The 20,693-nt window shown below is 38.8% G+C and overlaps 1 protein-coding gene across 3 annotated transcripts in view; it reads left to right on the top strand.

The window, feature by feature from the left end:
- dnah5 (dynein, axonemal, heavy chain 5) overlaps positions 1 to 20,387 on the top strand; it is a 212,011-nt gene extending 191,624 nt beyond the window's left edge. For all 3 annotated transcript variants that reach the window (XM_049480737.1, XM_049480738.1, XM_049480736.1), the window contains 7 exons: positions 1,673 to 1,878; positions 3,469 to 3,672; positions 9,711 to 9,926; positions 13,516 to 13,728; positions 14,631 to 14,783; positions 16,687 to 16,918; positions 20,047 to 20,387. In XM_049480737.1, the coding sequence (XP_049336694.1) occupies positions 1,673 to 1,878; positions 3,469 to 3,672; positions 9,711 to 9,926; positions 13,516 to 13,728; positions 14,631 to 14,783; positions 16,687 to 16,918; positions 20,047 to 20,198 (1,376 nt within the window). In that variant the 3' untranslated portion in view covers positions 20,199 to 20,387. The remainder of the gene's footprint in view (positions 1 to 1,672; positions 1,879 to 3,468; positions 3,673 to 9,710; positions 9,927 to 13,515; positions 13,729 to 14,630; positions 14,784 to 16,686; positions 16,919 to 20,046) is intronic.
- The last annotated feature ends 306 nt before the right edge of the window (positions 20,388 to 20,693 follow it).

The following is a 20,693-nucleotide window of genomic DNA, read 5'->3' as shown; positions in this document are numbered from 1 at the left end:
TGGTAGCAAGTGTTAATTGTACTCTGTTATATATATATATATATATATATATAACAATAACAATAATAAAATAAAGAAAGAAAATCGTAAAAAGTAAAAAAAAAAAAAAAGAAATAAGAAAATCGAATCGAATCGTGACCCCTAATATATATATATATATATACAAGTAAATAAATCTAATAATTTAATCTTTTTTGCCCTTATTTGACTTTTTAAGGTCGAGAGCTGGAAGGTTTCCTTCTTCTTGCAGATCCTTTTTTTCTTACTTGGAAGTTTGCTTTGCCTTTCTTGCCAGCATATGATCAGGTCTATCTGAGTGTCTTCTTGACCTTCCCGATCTTGCCTTGCCTTCCCGATCTTGTTCTGTCTCTTATCCTGTTTAGTGTGAAATAATTAACCTAAATAATTTAATTATACTAGAATAATATATATTATCAGAATTTCAGATCCTCACCCATACTTAAGTTGCCACCAAAAAAAAGGTTATACACTCTAATATTTGGTTGAATCGCCTTTAGCTTTGATTGCAACACGCATTCATTGTGAAATTGTTTCAATAAACTTCTGCAATGTCACAAGATTTATTTCAATACAGTGTTTCATTAATTTTTCACCAAGATCTTGCAGCATTGATAGTAGAGTCTGACCAACCACTGCACAAAGTCTTCTCCAGCACATCACAAAGATTCTCAGTGAGGTTAAGCTCTGGACTGTGTGGTGAACTCTCTCCATGTGTGAAAATGATGATCTCATGCTCCCTGAATCACACTTCACAATTCCAGCCACATGAATCCTGACATTGTCATCTTGAAATTAAAGTTGCACGATGCACCGAATATTCGATGTTTTTTCAATACTATGTTATTACAAACGATTCGGTTCTTTAGCATTTGATGCTTTAAATACTGTATAAAAGCCCAGCTGCTTGCTTCAAAGCAGTCAAATAGCGTGATTTGATTCACTTCATAAAAAAAAAAAAAAAAAACAGATTCACGCCGTGGCTGGAGTGACAGGATTAAGGTAAACCTAGTATTCTGAACAAATGAATCAATTCACAGGTATTTATTTGATTCGGTTGAGCTGCACATGCACACGCAAGCCAGTAGCAGCGCAAAGAGCAGCAGCGCACGTAAAATGGCGACAGCAAAAAATAAAAGGCGTCCTCTCTTGTCCGCGACTTGTGGACAAAACAGACACAGACAGAGAAAATATGATAAATCCTCCAAAGCAGCAGAAAGACTAAACAGAGCTGTAGCTCAATACATCTGCATGGACCAAGTGACTGTATATACAGTTGAGAAATCCGGATTCAGAAATCTGATACAGCAGTTAGACAGAAAGTATGACAATTTCATTGTTCTTTTTCTTATTCTAATATCATTTTGGTATTGAGAATCATGATACTAACAGTTGAACCTAGACCTGCAGACCAACTGCAGCTTTAACCCTACATAATTTTCTTACTTAAATCCAGGTGGAGATTTTTTTTTTTTTTTTTGGTCCAGGCAGTGTATCTTCCTATTTGATTTAGTTTAATTGCGGTCCACTCTTTTTACATTTATAGAAATCAGCAATGAATCACAAAAATCAACAGAGTGTATTTTGTTTTATACACTTTTATTAATGCTGTACTAAATTAGCCATCTCTCTCTCTCTCTCTCTCTGTAATTAGGGATTAATCAGGAGCTGCTGGATGTGAGTAACATGGTGCAGTGGAGACCCATGCTCTACAGCGTGGCCTTCCTGCACTCTACAGTTCAGGAGAGGCGTAAGTATGGACCACTGGGCTGGAGCATCCCATACGAGTTCAACCAGGCTGACTTCAACGCCACTGTCCAGTTTGTGCAGAACCACCTGGATGACATGGACATGAAGAGGGTGAGGAAACTGTCAGCAGCATGTTGGTTGCTTCTATCTAGCAGAAAAGATATTTAACAGGTGATCTGCTGTCTGTGCTGGTTACCCAAGCAAATGGATGTCTGATCAATTGTACAAGTAATAAAAAATGTTTTAACAACCATTTTACTGCTGTGTTCAGAATAGATTACCATTAAAAAACACCAAATTAAACCAAATCTTTGTTCAGTAAGTAAGCAGTAGACAAAGGGTTCAGGAATGGATTGTGCCTCAACTGTACATCTGCATAGTGATCTTTAACATCAGTGGGGTTCATAAAGTGGGAAGCACAGGATAAGGCACCATAAAAATAGGAGATCATATGTATATGAATAATTTTAGGCAAAATAGTACCATTGAGTTCAGAATCAGAAAATGGATTATCGTGTATTATTATTATTACTTGCTATGAGAAAAGCTGGTCAATATGACAAAAATCTTATCATATTGCCAATATATTATATTTTAGCATTATATATAAAATTTCCTGTTTATCTGGATAATGTACAGCAAAAACGGGCGGCACGGTGGCGCAGTGGGTAGCACTTCCGCCTCACAGCAAGACGGCCTGGGTTCGATTCCCGGCTGGGGCAACCCGGGTCTTTCTGTGTAGAGTTTGCACGTTCTCCCCGTGTCTGCGTGGGTTTCCTCCGGGTTCTCCGGTTTCCTCCCACAGTCCAAAGACGGCACGTTCGGGCTAATTGGAACTTGGTTGAAATTGCCCCTTAGGTGTGAGTGTGTGAGTGTGTGAGTGAATGTGTCTGTGTGTCTGTCTGTGTCTGTCAGCCCTGCGATGGATTGGCGGCCTGTCCAGGGTGTATCCTGCCTTCCGCCCGATGCCGGCTGGGATAGGCTCCAGCACCCCCCCCCGCGACCCTTAATGGATGAAGCGGTTGATAATGACTTGACTTGACTTGACTGTACAGCAAAAACTGAATAAATATCACAAATCTGGCACTTTTATTGTTTTTTTGTGAGTGTCAAAATAATGCGATTAATATTTTGAATTTTGCAAAAGTCCTGATATATTTTAACCACATTGCTCAGCTCTGTCAGTGCATGATCTCAAACACCATGAGCAAAGGCTTTTATATATATATTTATACCGCAATTGTTTATCATGCGTATATTGTATCAACTGATATTAAAAGTACATATTGTGATATACATTTTGGACAGCTATAGCTATGAGAGAACTTTTTTTCGGCTTGTTATGTATAATACATATAGAGCCTTATTATTAATTAAAAACAACTTTAAATGCGTATAAATATAGATTTTCCATTTTGTGTCCTGAAAAATATAGCAATTACTGGGACACTGTCAAACTAGAATTCTAAAAAGATTAAATCTGTGAGGAATTGTCCTAGTTTTAATTTGGCCAAGTTCCTTCTTAAAGGAATTTCACACAGCTCATATTGGACATTTTGCACATTGCATTAAGAACATAAAGCTCATTTATTAACAGTCCAAGCAAACCATCTTTGGCATTTGTGCAGCTTCTATTTAGCAGAGTTTTGTCATGGTTTTGCTGTCTTCCTGTGTGTAATTGTGGTTGTAATCTTCTCTCAGGGAGTGTCCTGGACCACCGTCCGCTACATGATTGGTGAGATACAGTATGGGGGCAGAGTAACTGATGACTACGACAAGCGTCTCTTGAACACTTTTGCCAAGGTTTGGTTCAGCGAGACCATGTTCAACCATGAATTCCAGTTCTACAAGGACTACCACATCCCCAGATGCACCAGCGTGGATCAGCATCTGCAGTACATACAGGTTAGTGATGCTGCTTTAGAGCACAGCAGTTACTGCTTTCACAGGACTGGAGACTATAATGCTTCCAAATGTTGGTAAGGTTGTAGTTACAGATTAGTAGAATTAACAAAATACATTAATTGTTTTGTTGACAATCCAAGACACGTTTTGCATTTGAAGCTTGGTGTGCTTTAATTTTGTGTACCTACTCCTTTACGTTTACATTTATATTTACATTTACATTTAAGGTAATGTACAGGACAAAAGTTTGGACACACCTTCTCTTCTTCAATGCGTTTTCTTTATTTTCATGACTATTTGCATTGTAGATTCTCACTGAAGGCATCAGAATTATGAATGAGCACATGTGGAGTTTTATGTACTTAACAAAAAAAGGTGAAATAACCCAAAACAATATATATTTTCTAGTTTCTTCAAAACAGCCACCCTTTGCTCTGATTACTGCTTTGAACACTCTTGGCATCATTCTCTCAATGAGCTTCAAGAGGTGGTCACCTGAAATGGTTTTCCAACAGTCTTGAAGGAAGGAGTTCCCAGAGGTGTTTAGCACTTGTTGCCCCTTTACCTTCACTCTGTGGTCCAGCTCACCCCAAACCATCTGGATTGGGTTCAGGTCCGGTGACTGTGGAGGCCAGCTCATTTTTTGTTAAGTACATAAAACTCCACATGTGTTCATTCATAGTTTTGATGCCTTCAGTGAGAATCTACAATGTAAATAGCCATGAACATAAAGAAAACGCATTGAATGACAAGATGTATCCAAACTTTTGACCTTTACTGTATTTAGCAGACGCCCATATCCTTTAGATTACTTCAGAATATCCATAACTAGTTTGTATAGACTAGGATCAAGAGATACACCAAGCTTAATAATGTTTAGAACCCTAGGAGAATATATATATATATATATTTTATTTTTTTTATATTAGTTTAGGAACTCTTTTTAAAGATGAGTCTTCAGTCGGAGTTTGTAGACCGCGAGTGACTCTGCTGTTCTGACACCCAGTGGTGGATCAACCACCTTGGTCCTCCAGCACAGAGAAGAGTCTGGATGTTTGTTTCCTGTGGGTTTTGAGGGATAGTGGTTCGAGCCGAGTCGTACTGGAAGCTCTAAGAGCTCTTGGTACAGATCTGGCTTTGTAGACCAGAGTCAGGGTTTTAATCTGATGTGGGCAGCAACAGGAAGCCAGTAGAGGGAGCACAGCAAAAGAGTCACATGACTGAATTTCAGAAGATTAAAGACGAGTCCTGCTGCCGCTGCATTCTGAACTACTCCTTTAATGCTACTCACAGGCAACGAAAGTTTAGATACATCAGTTGGCACCTTGCAAACGTCTATAAATAATGTTAATAAGACTGTAAAAACATAAGACCTAACATAAGCTCAGTATAGAGAAAACAAAAGTTGTGATAACAGTAAAGAACATTAACTTAAAAATTTAAGATTTCTGGACTGTTTTTGTCAGCTTGGTTCAGTTATTACCAACAAAGGATCCAGCAGAAAAAAACATGAAGAAATATAACACTGATCAGCTCTCTGTAGAACAAGGATAAAGGAGCTTTAAAAGATCTTCAAATGTTATGTCTCGTCTCTACAAATAAAGATCAAGAGTCTAGACTGAGGTATTTTTATCAGTTGTTTATGGATGAGAAAACTGCACAAATAAAAAACTGTACTTAAAGAAACATTGATGTATTTTGAAGACCTTGAGAGTACCTTGGAGACCAGTGAGAAAAAAAAAGAAAAGTACTTGAGTACCTGAATTGAGCAAACCATTACTGAAGAATCTGAAGTTCTGTTTCAGAACTATTTTTTGAGAATAATCAGTGTACTAAAAAAAGCCATTTCGTTTTCTTGCTAAAAACAAATTAGGTTAAGGAGACTGTATTATGATTAAGAGGAAATAGGGTCTGGTAGGCAAAAGAAGACCTTCACTGTTGAATCCTTTATAATTCACAAATAGTGATGGCAAGAGTAAAATGTGAACTGTCCATGATTCAAAGCATGCCATCCTATCTGTGAAATGTGGTGGTGGGAGTGTCATGGCTTGAACACATATGGCTGCCAGAGGTACTGGTGCACTTAGCATCACTAATTATATAACAGTTAAACAGTCAGAGCACACTGAATTCTAAGGTGTATAGGAACCTACTATTTATCTTTTTAATGTTTATTTTTATTTTCTTTTTAGTTCTTGAGTGCCCATACCTGTCATCCGCTTTGAATCCAGTTTACCATTTATTTTGCATTCTGAAAAAAAGTCTTAAGACATTTGGTGATGTCTATGAATCACAGACTTCAAGCAACCACTGCATGTGAGAGTTTTGCAAAAAATGATTAAATATGAATGCTGTAATGTACTTATCATTGTTACAGTAGATCCCAAACATGATGCTGTGAGTAGTGGGTACTGTAAAAAAATGTGTACCGTATTTGTTGCACTATAAGGCGCACTTAAAATCCTTTAATTTTACCAAAAATCACCAGTGCACCTTATAATCCGGTGTAACTTAAGTATGTATGAATTTTACCAGTCAGGTTGTAAGGAGCAGTAAAGCCACTCCGCTATAGTACAGCATTATACAGGAATTTCAGTTTACTGGAGCAGTATTAGCATTAGCTGATAAAGCAGCTTTTGCCGTTCAGAGGTATTATTGGACTGTAGCCTGAAGAGACAGGCCAGAGACTGTAAAAAAAGATTGACAACGTGTCGCCGTTCCCATTCATTCAGTGAAAATGAAGCCAAAATCTTCCGCCATGTTGGCGATCCTGAAACACGAGTCTGCGCAGTAGAGACCAGAGGATGGAGAAAGACTGTGGAGAGCAGCCTACTCATTTAAATAACCCCGCCCCTGAGGGCTGCCTCGCGGTCACAGACTGCAGAGCGGGGTGGAGCGGAGCTGACGATCTGTTATTGGTCCCGCCCATAAGCAGCCCTTTTACAATAACCACACCTTTTTTGAATAGAGCTTAATAACGTTTTAAAAAACAAATTCTGTGGGGATATATAAAATTTGACAATATAAGCAGAGGTTACACTAGCTGTTGCATTTAAATAAAAGAGGTAGAATTACAGTATATTAGAAAAAAACGTGATTGAAAGTTATCTGTTTTGCCATTGAAACCTATGGGGATGGGTGGGGTTACACAGCTTTCTGCAGCCGAACAGCAGGGGGCGCCCGACCTGTGGTGGCTTCACTTTTGAGAGACGATGCTCTGTCCAGCTATATACAGTCTATGCCTGCTACTAATACTGCTGGAGCAACATTAGCATTAGCCGCTAACCGCACTAAGTACAAACTTCTGTTGCTGTTCAAAGGTGAGTGGTATTGGCCTGTAGCCTGTGTGTACTGTGTTAAAACAAGCTACAAACCGCTAGCTAATATCGTCTGGCTTACCTAAACACGCAGGGTTCCTCAGTGTAGTGCTGTCAGGTGGCTTTAACCACTAGCCGCGGCTGTATCAAGCCTTAGTTGCTGCTGTATCCAGCCTTAGTGGAAATCTGGAAATCTAAGCTTACTCTAAATAAAGCACTTTACTCACCCATAAAAAATGAAAATAGACCAGAAAATAGACGATTATTGAGAGTGCGCCTTATAATCCAGTGCACCTTAGTGCGAAAAATACGATAAGTAAGTTTGAATAACTAAATAAAATTCATTTCAAGTCAAACATTTTATTTAAAACAATCTGCACATATTTTAGTATCAAATTCAAGTCTGTAAGATGTATTTTAATCACATCTGATTGTTTTAAAGAAAGTCATTCCCAGGGTTCCGTTCCTCTGATCTAATGTAAATCAAGCATGTCAGAGTTCAGTCTTAGCACCACCCCACTCTATCCATGAGGTCCTTCAGTGGAGTCTCATGATCACACAGACCACATCGCCGGGTTTATCCTGGTGTCTTGCCGGAGCCGGTGACTCACGCAGCCCTGCAGCACACTTGCGCCGAGGAGAGGGGCAGGCGTGAATGCAGCTTTTATTTCACTTTGATCTCATTGTGACGGATGTTTTCAGCCCCTGCGTGCGGCAGACCGTCATTCACACACAAACACTCCTCCAACCGCACTGTGCTGCTGGACCACTGTGTAGTCTGTCACACATCATAAGTGAGAGAGCATGCACACAAACACAAACACACACATTTACACAGACATCCTACTGCATGTGTGCACGTCTGCATACACACATTTATACAGTCTCACACATATGCACCCTTACTCACTCAGACTACAGGCACACAGTACACATACATACATTCACACAGGCATGCAGTACACACACAACCTTCCTGTGAAAAGAGTGAGATAAATGAGCATGAAATAAAAACAACCAGTACAGAGAGAGAGTAAAAACAAGAGACAACAACACAAAAAGCTGCGACACAATCCATTCAGTCATCCTGTGGTGTGCTGTGTCTCTCAGCGGATGCACTTTAATTGTGGTTAAATGTTATTTTGGAGAATAAAGGCTAAAAGCAACACAGAGGGAAAAAAACAGGAAATAGCCAATGTGTGGAATATATTACCCAAAAAAATCGAATTTATAATATTTCCACTGTCATATTATGCCCACAGTTACATAAAAAAGGTTTTCAATTACAGATGACTGATTGCCTGCTCAAATACTATAATAATTCCTGTAATACTTTAAGCCAAAGTATAATATGATACATTTTATTGTTAAAGCCATATATTTTTGGGTACTTTTGTCACATTAAAAAGAACAACAATAAGGTAGCATTAGAGTAGCACAGCTAGCCAGGTAGTTTTAAAAATGTTAACTATACTATATATGGACAAGAGTTATACTTAGCACAAGGAGAATGTAATTAGAATGTTTCTGTATCTCTCTCCTGCAGTGTATGGTACTCTTTTTCTCTCGTTCTGTCTCTTACTCGCCCACTCAAAAAAAAGCAAAAGCAAAAAAAAAAAAAAAAAATATATATATATATATATATATATATATATATATATATATATATATATATATATATATATATATATATATATATATATATATTCAGTATCAACATGTGGGATCCTTTCAGGAGAGGTGGGAAGCCTGATTTCAGATTTCAGCCTAGTAATTGTGATTCTGGTCATCACATAGTTGCTAACGTTAACTAGTCAAATGTATGGAGCAGCTATAATAAACAACATGTTTCATATAGCAGCATAAACAATAAAGACAAAAAAGAATGAAAACATAATTATAGTGTTTATATAAACATGCATCATTTTACTAGATAAGTATATGCTTGTTAGAGCACAGTCATACACACTAAGTTTATTAAAACAGTGAATGTGTATTATGTAACCTCTCTTTTCTATGTTTGTTTATACTGTAGCTGAAGCTCAGCTAAAATAAGCATTTCTCTATTAGCATTTCCTCCATTCAGCGTTACAGTGGTACGAAGGGCTGCCCTTTAGAGGTCAATGCAGCAAATGGTAGAGTGAGTGGGTGTGCAGTTTACTCAGTACATATTGCTGAGGTAAAAGTTTCCAGTGCTGCTCAGGTAGATGGAATACTGTTTTGTGGATTTTTTTTTTTTCATGTTCTGTACCTGCATGACCCCACCTCTATTTGCTGGCTACATTAGTCTCTTAGCCACAGCACAAATACGTTGGAAGAAAACATATTTTTTCCTTTAATCAACTGATAAGGATCTTTATTTAGATCTGAACTGTTAGAATTGTGAGATGTGGTCAAGAGACGATGATTCCATGTGCTGCAAGCTTCTGTTCCGTTGCTGTTATTGTCCTTATCAGCATCCCAGCAGGAGGTCGCAAGTGACGCTTCTGCCTCAGCGTTTGCGTTACTGCAAAATAGCCTGGACGAAAATCAATGCAGAGCGTTGATTACTAATCCATAACCTAAACTGGGATTGAACCCTGTGCTAATCCAAAAATTGTGTTTAGCTCAGATATACTCACATGACCATAGACTATTAAAATGGTAATTGTGCTGAGTAAAGAATCTGATCAATACAGCTTAATGAATCTTTGGTGTCTTGGGTCTGCTGTTCTTCTATAGGGGCTTCCAGCATATGACACCCCTGAGGTGTTTGGCCTCCACCCCAATGCTGACATCACCTACCAAAGCAAGCTGGCCAAGGACGTCCTGGACACCATTCTCAGCATACAGCCCAAAGACAGCTCCAGTGGAGGAGGAGAGACCCGCGAGGCGGCAGTGGGCCGTCTGGCTGATGACATGCTGGAGAAGCTGCCACCAGACTATAGTCCATTTGAGGTGAAGGGTCTTAATGTTTAACCTTTTTAGGTTTAGAGTCCAGTATTTAGAAATTGAGTAAACTACAGGGGTTGGACAATGAAACTGAAACACCTGTCATTTTAGTGTGGGAGGTTTTATGGCTAAATTGGAGCAGCCTGGTGGCCAATCTTCATTAATTGCACATTGCACCAGTAAGAGCAGAGCTCTTGCTCAAAATGTTGCAATGCACACAAAATTATGGGTGACATACCAGAGTTCAAAAGAGGACAAAGTGTTGGTGCACGTCTTGCTGGCACAACTGTGACCAAGACAGCAAGTCTTTGTGATGTATCAAGAGCCACGGTATCCAGGGTAATGTCAGCATACCACCAAGAAGAACCAACCACATCCAACAGGATTAACTGTGGAAGCAAGAGGAAGCTGTCTGAAAGGGATGTTCGGGTGCTAACCCGGATTGTATCTAAAAAAAATAAAACCATGGCTTCCCAAATCACGGCAGAACTCAATGTGCACCTTAACTCTCCTGTTTCCACCAGAACTGTCTGTCGGGACAATAAATTATTGTGGTCTAAAACCAGCTTCATTGTCCAACCCCTGTATATTCCTTCACAATTCTTTAAAGGTTTTACATTACATTACATTGCATTTAGTGGACGCTATCGTCCAAAGCGGCTTACAAACAATGCTGTACGTTAGCAATAGAGGACATATAAGTCAAAGGCAAAAACATTGTAGGAAGCCAAAGGGTCATAATGGGATAGAGAAGGACAAGAGGGGAGCACGGGATGAGGGGAATGTTCTTTGAAGAGCTTTATCTTATGGATGCTCTTTCTCTGGTAGTCAGCAATCCTCCTCAATGTAGTTTGTTCCTTCATTGGGGAACTATTGTATGTAAGGGAACAGTCTGGATTGCTTTGTGTGAATGTTTGGCAAAACTAGGAGACGTTCACTGGAGGTAGCGTAAGCCTTCAGGAGTGATCAGTGCAGGTAGGAAGGAGCCTGTTCTATCATCACCTTGTAGGAGATTGTAAGAGCCTTGAATTTAAATCGAGCAGCAACCGGTAGCCAGTGGAGCTCAATGAGCAGTGGAGTAACATGTGACCGTTGGTTTTGGCTGGTTGAAGACCAGATGTGCTGCTGCTTTCTGGACCATCTGAAGTGGTTTTACAACACAGGCCTGTTATCATTGCATTACAGTAGTTAAGACGTGTGATGACCACTGCTTGTACCAAGAGTTGAGTGGCCCGTTGCTTTAAAAATGAGCAGCAGTCTCACGTGTTGGTTATATAATTCGGAAGATTGCCAGTTTGATCCCAGGTGACGCCACAGTCATCCATGGCTGGGAGTCACACAAAGCGTAACTTTTCAGTAGTTTGGATTAGTGCTGGGCGATTTTTTATGATTAGTTCAGTTAATTGGAATTACAGTTTTAATGCGATTTTCAAAAAGTAGTAATTGCAATTTTACATTCAGAAATTGTATCTTTTTAATCGAAAATATTTGAAAAGGCTACTCATTTCTGAAGTCTTTATCCGTGTTACCTTGGTTACTCACACATCCCACAGACTAACCAGTGCATATTTTCTAAACATTCCGCTCAGTCCGAGGACTGAGCTTGTACCAAGAAAAGTTCCAGCACTCACGACACAAACAGCCGGTGTGATAAAGCTTATATTTAGCTAAAAATAATTCCTACTGTTTTTTAAAAACTGCAGCGTCATCGCTCTCCGGTAAGGATCTATGATTAATTGTGGATAATAATAATATCTCTCATTTAAAGTTTCTTCTGTTCCGTTTAGTGCCTAATTTCTCAATTTTCAGTCACAAACTCGCATTCTGAAGTAATGAAATATAATCTGACATCCGTCAGTGTGAGTTTCAGTGTGAGGGCACAGCGTGATATGAACGCATGAGCTTGTAAACAATGTTTTGGATCATTGATTCGCTCAATAAGTCGACTCAACTCAAAGCGTCTGACACCAATTTATTTATTTTATTTATTTATGTTTTTTACAGATAAACCTAGTTTTGAACCATTTCTTTGTCATCTGTAGTTTGATTTTTAGTAGGAGGGGAAGTTATCGATCAAAAATTTAAAATCTGATTTTTTGTGAAAAATCTAGTTTGGGTGATCTTCCCTATTATCTACCTCTCAATGTGATGCTAGCCAGTGTGGGCTGTTCACTATCAACAGTACTGACCGGTAGCTGTGCAATGTTTAATTATATATATTATATTATAATTATATTATATAAAATTATATAATATTTCCTATTATACTTAAAGACAAATGATTTGGTCTCTACACAGAATTTCACTGCTTCTTCTAAGGAGCTACAAGTGAGCAATTACATAAAATTGCAACATACATTCATTATTACCCACAGAGTGGCTTAAATAAGCTGCTGTTTAATGCTGCATAGAGCGTTAAGGCTTTTTTGTACCTAACTACAGGTGCTTAGGGAAAAAGCAGACCGTAATTGGCAGCTGTTCCCCTGTTATCTCGGACCACTTTGCATGGTTCTGAAGGAGAGCAGTGACCAAAGGTGCTGGCTGCCTCTTCCTCCTCATTATTGTGGTTAAAAAACATCAGCACCATCAAAAAATATCATATGAGCATCACTGCACTGCATAAAGCCCAGTTTTACTCTTTAAAGGTACAGTTTAATTCAAAATGAATTAAATTCTCTGTATTTTTTTAAATGTAGTAACATATATAATATGTATAATAGATTAGGTATAATAAATTGGAATAACATTACAATTGTACCTATAAGGTAAGGTTATTAATTTGTCGGTTAGTTCTTTAATCTAGATGACTGGATCAGGGCATCTGAAAAATATACCTTTATATATTATGGCTGGTTGAAGACCAGTTGCGCTGCTGCTTTCTGGCCATCTAAAGTAGATTTATAACACAGCATAATCGGCCTCATTCCTTCCAGTAATTTTTACATACAGACATTTTATGATTTTAATCTGAAATATCCGAAAACACTACACATTTCTGAAGTGTTTATCCATCTTACCTTGGTTACCGGCGCCTCCCACAGACTAACCCTTGCATATTTTTTAAACATTCCGCACAGTTGGAGGACTGAGCTCCTACCGAAAAAAGTTACAGCACTTTCACACAAACACCCGATATATTAATAATATTATTTATTTAGCTAGAAGGGCATCTGAAAAATGTACCGGTCAATATAAAAGTATATAGTGGTCAATACCTACCAAAGTGCTACCGAAAGTAGCGCTAAGAAGGACACTGGGTCGTGTGATGCTCAAAGTTCCATAGAGTTTGATGAATTCCCAGCTTTCCAAACACATTGACTAAACCTGGCAAATAAAAGGTCAGTTGAATCAGGTGGAATTCAATTGAGCAGGACGATAACAAAACCATCCAGCACCACTGAATTAATAGAATCACTGCTAACATGTGGCTGGCAGATATCACAGGACACCTTTAAAGGTCTTGTGGAATTCATGCCTCAGCAGATTAGAGCTGTGTTGAAGGCAGAAGGGGAAAAACTAAATCATATTCTACAACCTGAAGGATCTAGTTTTTTTTACTGATGTGTGTGTTTGTGTGTGCGTGTGTTTCTCGTAGGTGATGAAGAGGCTAGAGACGATGGGTCGCCTGGAGCCCATGAACATCTTCCTGAGGCAGGAGATTGACCGCATGCAGCGAGTGCTGGCGCTAGTGAGGAGCACGCTTACTGACCTGAAGTTGGCCATCGACGGCACTATAGTCATGAGTGAGAACCTGCGTGATGCTCTGGACTGCATGTACGATGCCCGCATTCCAGCACGCTGGAAAAAGGTAGGAAGTCACCCCCCCACATTTACTCTGGCTGTGCTTTTGGTTAATATAATAATCATTATACTATATATAAAATTATATTATTATATCCTGAACAAAAGGTTTTCAACTGATTTCACTTCATTAAAATGCCTTGTCCCATATTCGGGCTACAGGTGTAGGTGATAAAAAATAAATAAATTCTGTAGTAAAATAACTTATTTACACTCTGAAAATTTTAAGGGTTTTAAAAAAAGTCCTACAGGACACTTAGAAAAGCTGCCTGTTTTCTCTCTACTTCACTTAATAATTACAGATCAGTAACAGGAATCAACCCAAATTCTGCATGTTTGAAAATAGATATAAAAACTAAACAAACATAATGAAACTAAAGGTTTGGAGACAATAAACTGTTTGATTCATATTCAGGAAATAATTGATTTTAAAATGAAGTTCAGGAAAGAGAAAATTATGTTTTTTTTTTCTTTATATTTGAACATTAGCAGATTTACTAATTTATATTTTTTAAATATTATTTATTATAATTGCAATTATGCTTTTCAGTAACATTCCTTATCAAATATGAAAGCTTTTTATATAATGCTTAAATAGAAATCCTCAAGATTAAATGGTGTAATGTCAGGCAGACAATTGACCAAAGTCACGGGGTTAACTGAGTTGTGCTAGAAAATTAAAACATATAATTAGGATAGAAATAACCAATTAAAAAAAAAATGAAATATGTTAATCAAATTGTTAGCGTTTAAATATGACTGAATTATGTTAAACCAATATGACTGCCCTGTGTTAACAGTGATTTGCTTTACTTGTCATTATGCTTGTTCATCACTTTCTAGTATTTATTAAGTTCTTGTTCTTCTGGAATAACTTTTTGTGTGTATGTGTGTGTTTGTGTGGTGTAGGCCTCATGGGCCTCCAGTACTCTGGGCTTCTGGTTCACGGAGCTTTTGGAGCGAAACCAGCAGTTTCAGGCCTGGATCTTTGAGGGGCGACCAAACTGCTTCTGGATGACGGGTTTCTTCAACCCACAGGGCTTTCTGACAGCCATGAGACAGGTGGGCAGGCACCCACACACATACACACACACAGCCAGCTACCATTTCCCTAATCCTGTCGCACTCATCGATTTTTTTCTATGGATCAACTAATTCAATATTTGTACATTTATGTTCAAAATTATTTTGGACTAAGGCGCTGCCTCTGTGATCTGAGGATTGCTGGTTAGAATCCTGGTTCATGCAGCTGATTGACAGACCATCAATCAGCTGCCAGAGTCCGAGAGAGAGCACAATGGGTCATGCTTCTCTCTGGGTGGGTAGATGTACACCCAGTAATTCTACATCAGCAGCAGGTTGAAAAGAGACAGTCTACACCAGGGGTGTCCAAACTACGGCCCGCGGGCCACTTGCAGCCCGTTTCCCTTTTTGGAGCGGCCCGCGAGGTATTTTAGAAATAGAATGAAAGTTGGCCCGCTGTTAAGCAGGTTTTCATAATGTGAGATTCAAAGTTTGAACGCTAGGTGTCAGAAACGGGCAAAAGAGTCTAAAAGCTGAGAGGGTGAAGTTTTAGCTCAGAAAAAACGGGCCAAAGAGTCTAAAAGCGGATAGAGTGCGCAGTTATAGCACAGAGAAACGGGCCAAAGAGTCTAAAAGCAGAAAGAGTGCGCATTTCTAGCGCAAAAAAACGGGCCAAAGAGTCTAAAAGCGGAGAGAGTGTGCATTTCTAGCACAGAAAAACAGGCCAAAGAGTCTAAAAGCGGAGAGAGTGTGCATTTCTAGCGCAGAAAAACAGGCCAAAGAGTCTAAAAGCGGAGAGAGTGTGCATTCCTAGCGCAGAAAAACAGGCCAAAGAGTCTAAAAGTGGAGAGAGTGTGCATTTCTAGCGCAGAAAAACAGGCCAAAGAGTCTAAAAGCGGAGAGAGTGTGCATTTCTAGCGCAGAAAAACAGGCCAAAGAGTCTAAAAGCGGAGAGAGTGTGCATTTCTAGCGCAGAAAAACGGGCCAAAGAGTCTAAAAGCAGAGAGAGTGCACATTTCTAGTGCAGAAAAACGGGCCAAAGAGTCTAAAAGTTGCCGTAATTAAGGAGTTTAATATTAAGAGACATCATGAAATGAAACATCAGTTTGAAAAATCTTAGTTTACACAACACTGTCAAATATAGATAAAGATAGTAAGTCGAGTAAAATGGTGTGTAAATGAAATTAATCAGCAAAATCTATTATTTAAAGTGGTTATTATTTGAATTTGTTTTATTAAAGAGTGTGGCCCGTGACTAAATATATTTCTCCTTCTGGCCCCCAACAAAAAAAGTTTGGACACCCCTGGTCTACACCCTCTTAATGTTGCGGGAATTACTGGTAATAGGGGAAGTCCCAATTAGTGGGTTGGGTAATTAAATTCAATTAAAATAATTCTACTGTCTAATGTGACGTAAAAAAATAGATTAACTTTACTGAGTTACCAACAAAATACACTTTTTACTTGTTGTTTCACTTAATTTACTTGTGTTTTGAGTGCAGATAACGTAAAACAATTAATTAGTGACAATGACTGTGTTGTGAGCATGCTCAGTAGGAAAGGTTAGTCTCTGGCACAAGACATGTTGGTGGCCATATTGTGGAACCCAAGGAAAGACAGAGAGACTGCAACTTATTTCAGTTAAATATGGTGATCTTCATGGTGTGGCTTATGTTTTGGCAGTGCAGCCGTGATTAGTAAAAATCATACCGTTCCTCATTGGCTCCTCTCACCATTTATGTATTTGCACATTGGGCAAAACACCCATCATCAACATGTAGTCAATTCCCATGGGCTACATTCTCTTAGGTATAGATGCACTGTAATATTTTGTGAATGTTATACGTTTATTATATATGCCATAAACCAATAATCTGATACACATTTATTTATTAATTTTATGCTGAGGAATCACTGAATGTCTCTCCCTTTGTCTGAACAGGAGATCACTCGAGCAAACAAAGGCTGGGCTCTGGACCGGATGGTGCTGTGTAACGAGGTGACAAGGTGGATGAAGGATGACATCACTCAGCCGCCGCAGGAAGGTGTGTATGTGTACGGCTTATACCTGGAGGGCGCAGGCTGGGACCGGCGGAACTGCAGACTGGTGGATTCTAAGCCCAAAGTGCTGTTTGAGATGATGCCTGTGGTCCGGATGTATGCTGAGAATAATGGTAAGAACTGGGGAAGCTAGGCATTCCACTTTAGACTGTGGTTTAGTGCTCACTCCTAAGTGCTAAGTGCTAAGTATATATACTTAGCAAGCACAACCCCCCCTCCCCCAGCTGAATATTACAATAACTACATATTCTCTGTCTTGACTTAGTTATGAACTTAATACACATCAACAGCCCACAAATACAGCTACAAACTACAAAACGTACAACAGACCATCAATCAGTGCTTAATTTTCCTACAAGTACAGCCATTCAACAAAGATGCATTTAAGTGCATTTGTATGCCTACAGTAATGTTACGCAAGGGCAGCCAAAACATTAATTACACACAAACACTCACCAGTCAGGCGGCCTATTATTAAGAATTAGTTTCACATCAAAGGGCAGCCTTTAAAAATGCTTTTTAATTAGTTACGACACAATATCTGTCTGATTTGCATTCGTAATTCTATGATAGTTAGCTAACTATTGAACTAATCCAGTATGCGCTCTGTTTTACAACTAACCAATGCGTAGCCCCTTCAGCACAGCACTGAGAAGGGGTTAGACAGCCATGGCCCTGCCGCTGTAGTGAAAATCATGAATCTGATTGGCTACAACTTTGCTAATAGACTCATTACTACACCCTTAAAAATCAGGAGAAGGCTCACGCAGACACAAGGGGGTAGAAGCCATTTTAAAAGGCAGTTTTGATTGGTTAGAACAGCTGTCAGTCAGATATAGAGTCCTATAGCAACTGAAACACGCAGACTAATGCTTTGAATTAGTTGCTGTTTTTTATTTTAGTTAATTTATAAAACATATGCTTACAATCTACAATAACTATAATATATATCCAGATTAAATATTATGTAATGGTTTACATGCACCTATTGTCACCCCTTCTCTGAAGGGTTAGAAGGTCTTTACCTGGTCTACCTGACTGAACTAAGATGTTTTGCAAAGAAGAATGATCCAAAATACCTTCAACCAGAAACCAGATTCTCATTGGAAGCTATAGGAAGCGTTTAGAGGCTGTTATTTCTGCAAAAGTAGGATCTACTAAATACTGATGTAATTTTTCTGTTGGGGTGCTCAGATTTATGCATCTGCCTAATTTTGTTTAAAGAATTATTACACACTTTCTGTAAATCCTATAAACTTCATTTTACTCTTTAAATATCGCTGTGTTCTCCTGCTATATGATATATTTATCTGAAATTGCTGATCCAAACATTATATATTTATAAAGGAAAACCATGAAAATGATCAGAAGTGCCCAAACTTGTTCATACTACTCTATATACCCACATTATAAACTAGATTCCATAGAAAACCTTAGAGCTTCTGAAACAATGGCCAAAAGAAACCATAAGGCAAAGGATAAACCAGGTCCAGTAATGTGTATTGCCCTTTCAGTGCTGACTCTTGTGGCGCTTATAATTTATAATCCATTCCAAGTAACAGACAAATTAATATAGCATTTAAATGTCACAGACAGTTTTTAATAATGTTGTGGGGGGTGTGTGCACCTCCAGTATTAATGGGAGTAGATTATGGAGCGGGAGACAGACAGGAACTCTTGGAAAAATAATTTCTACAGATAATTAGAAATGTATAAGTAAATGCAAGTTATTATACGTGGGTGTGTATGGATAATTACGAATAATGATGAGCATAATAAGCCGTTTTACTTGCTGAAGCTGATAAATTCAAGAATTATTCAGTAATTAAAGTGCTTTTTCTTCAGCTGGGCTTCTGTTGCATAAAGGTCTGGTAATCACGTGCTGTTAGCTGAGCTGCTGAGTTTCGTTGCATTGTCTGGCGGATTAAAAGCCCCATCTGGTTATGAAGGATTTCCAGGGACAGGAATACATTCAACGTGATTTAAGACAACACGGCCAGGCCTGCTGTCTCTTGCAGTGTCTTCCTGGATTTATACAATAATTTAAAAATGATCTTTACACACTTACACATCTGTTTACATACTTATTTACTTTAGACAAGACACAATAATATTCACCATACATGATTTGTGCACAGATGAAATGTTTCCTCTATGTGTGGACACACACACACACACACACACTAGCTAATGTTACTGGGGAGAGAACTAAGGTTAGCATAGAGCTAGCTAACATTAGCGGAGAGCTAGCTAACGTTAACGGGAGAGAACTAAGGTTAGCTGAGTGAACATTAGCTGAGAGCTAGCTAATATACTAACGTTAGTGGCGAGTTAGCTACAGTACTGGGGAGAGAACTAGGGTTTGCAGAGAGCTAGCTAACATTAGCGGTGAGCTAGCTAACGTTACTGGGGGAGAACTAGGGTTAGCGTAGAGCTAGCTAACATTTGCAGAGAGCAAGCTAACATCAGCTGCAAGCTAGCTAACGTTGCTGGGGAGAAAACAGGTTAGCGTAGAGCTAGCTAACATTAGCGGTGAGCTAGCTAACGTTCCTGGGGGAGAACTAAGGTTAGCATAGAGCTAGCTTACATTTGCAGAGAGCTAGCTAACATCAGCGGTGAGCTGATGAGCTGTTAGCATAGAGCTAGCTAACATTTGCAGCGAGATAGCTAATGTTACTGGGGAGAGAACTAGGGTTAGCTGAGAGCTAGCTAACATTTGCAGAGAGCAAGCTAACATCAGCGGCAAGCTAGCTAATGTCGCTGTGGAGAAAACAAAGGTTAGCGTAGAGCTAGCTAACATTAGCGGAGAGCTAGCTATCGTTAATGGAAGAGAACTAAGGTTAGCTGAGTTAACATTAGCTGAGAGCTAGCTAATATACTAACATTAGCGGTGAGTTAGCTACATTACTGGGGAGAAAACTAGGGTTAGCGTAGAGCTAGCTTACATTAGCGGTGAGCTAGCTAACATGTCAACATGTTCTGCATCACAATAGAACAAAATTGATAATGGAAATTGATAACACATGCAAGATGTTAAGCTTTGATTTTCAGTACTCTAAATTATTTTTGCCCTAAGAAGTTATTACTACATTTTTGGGTTTTAAATTATATTTATTACGGTCTTAAAAAGGTCTTAAAAAGCATTAGATTTGACTTTTAAAATGGAGTAAGAACCCTGTTTAGAGCAGGAGACATGAGCTCATATTGTTTAATACTGAATATATATTGCTGTTATTTTCAGGTGTGAAGGATTCCCGCCTTTACTCCTGCCCCATATATAAGAAACCTGCGAGGACCGATCAGAACATCATTGCAGCTGTAGACCTCAGAACCAGCCAGCGCCCTGAGTACTGGATACTGCGAGGAGTGGCGCTCCTGTGTGATGTAAAGTAATCTTAAATCATAAAATCAAAAAATTCTATTTTATCTGTTCAAAATATTCAGTATTTTTAGTTACCTAGATATTTTAGACCTTTAGTTACACATGAAGCATCAAATAAAAAATAAATCTATTTTCTCTGTTTAAATCTTTTCTATTACATCAGCTCTATTAAATAAACTCGTCCATAACAGTAACTGTTAATTACGGCTCTGTGTATTTTTTTTTAACACTGAAACTAAATCCACTTAATTAAAAGTTGCCCATATTTTCCCTGCATATGTTTTGACTTATGCCGTGTTCTTCAGAGCTCCTCAGCAGCAGTTGCTGGGGCTTTTAGTAAGTGGAGTTATGTGTCATAACTAAGTTTTGGGAGTGATCCACGCCCTCACTCCTCCCACTTCCATCCCTATTTAAACCGTCACTTCCTCTCTACCTACTCATTGAACAAACCTCGCACCCACCTCCTCCCCATCTTCCTCCTTCTTTAATTTTATTCTCTTCTAATG

Source organism: Astyanax mexicanus, chromosome 6 (genome assembly GCF_023375975.1).
Source record: "Astyanax mexicanus isolate ESR-SI-001 chromosome 6, AstMex3_surface, whole genome shotgun sequence".
In the NCBI taxonomy this organism is placed as follows: domain Eukaryota; kingdom Metazoa; phylum Chordata; class Actinopteri; order Characiformes; family Acestrorhamphidae; genus Astyanax; species Astyanax mexicanus.
The sequence above is the reverse complement of the archived record's forward strand: the minus strand, read 5'-3'. Positions and strand labels throughout refer to the sequence as shown.